This window comes from Stegastes partitus, unplaced genomic scaffold (genome assembly GCF_000690725.1).
Source record: "Stegastes partitus isolate 25-593 unplaced genomic scaffold, Stegastes_partitus-1.0.2 Scaffold1941, whole genome shotgun sequence".
Lineage (NCBI taxonomy): Eukaryota > Metazoa > Chordata > Actinopteri > Pomacentridae > Stegastes > Stegastes partitus.
Window position 1 is genome coordinate 76,716 of NW_007579672.1, and position 981 is coordinate 77,696.

General features: G+C 49.3%; 1 protein-coding gene across 1 annotated transcript in view; it reads left to right on the forward strand.

The window, feature by feature from the left end:
* The window catches only part of LOC103373287 (kalirin-like), a gene marked incomplete at its 3' end in the record, with an annotated part of 70,530 nt that overhangs the window by 8,578 nt on the left and 60,971 nt on the right, over nt 1-981 (forward strand). Inside the window, exon 2 of the mRNA XM_008303136.1 lies at nt 629-853. Within this exon, the coding sequence (XP_008301358.1) occupies nt 629-853 (225 nt within the window). The remainder of the gene's footprint in view (nt 1-628; nt 854-981) is intronic.

Genomic DNA, 981 nt, shown 5'->3' on the forward strand with positions numbered 1-981 from the left:
GGTCAGAACCGGGCCTCCAGGCTCAGACTGAGCGTCCCGGTGGTTCTGGAGGCCGAGGTTCTGTTGAGAGGCTCCGGCTGTGTGAAGTCTGGGCATCAGACGGACCTTTGTTCTGAGCAGATGCTGGACTTGGACCCGTCTGAAAGCTGCAGTGTTCGATCAGAGCGGCAGCTGGACGGAGCTGGTTCTGCTGCTGACGCTCCATCCGACGGGTCTGAAACATGTTTAGTTTGGTCTGACGGGTCCAAGCTGCTTCATCAGAACCTGAACGTTGAACACGTCGACCCAGTTCAGCAGCTTCACTTCAAATCTGTTTGAACGAGAACGTCTGAAGAACGTTAAAGATGAGAACCAGAACGTTTCTCTGCTGGTTCTCATCAAGGCATCGGTCCAGAACCTGTGGTACTGAACGAGTGGATCGCTAGAGTCAACCAGGGATGGTTCTGAACCACATGGAGCTGAACGTCACAATAAAACTCAACATGTAGAGACTTTTATTTTGAAATACTTGGTTGTTCAAATTCAAACAGCGAACCTGTTTAGGCCGTTCTCAACATGTTTGTCATTTTGGACAATTTCTTAATTATTTTTTGGTTTTGTTCTGGTTCCGGTTGTGTGTGTCTCTAACCTGGTTCTGGTTCTGGTTCTGGTTCTGCCCAGTGAGGACGTGTGTAAGCGCGGCTTCACCGTCATCATCGACATGCGCGGCTCCAAGTGGGACCTGATCAAGCCTCTGCTGAAGACGCTGCAGGAGTTCTTCCCGGCCGACATCTGCGTCGCTCTCATCATCAAACCCGACAACTTCTGGCAGAAGCAGAAGACCAACTTTGGCAGCGCCAAGTTCTCCTTCGAGGTCGGTTCTGCTCAGAGACGTTCTCGTAGTTTCACTTCTGGATCGTTGAACTCTATGTTTGTTATAACTGTGACCTTTTAGAACCTGTTACATCATTTTGAGTCATTTTTAAGTCACTTTAGAACCTG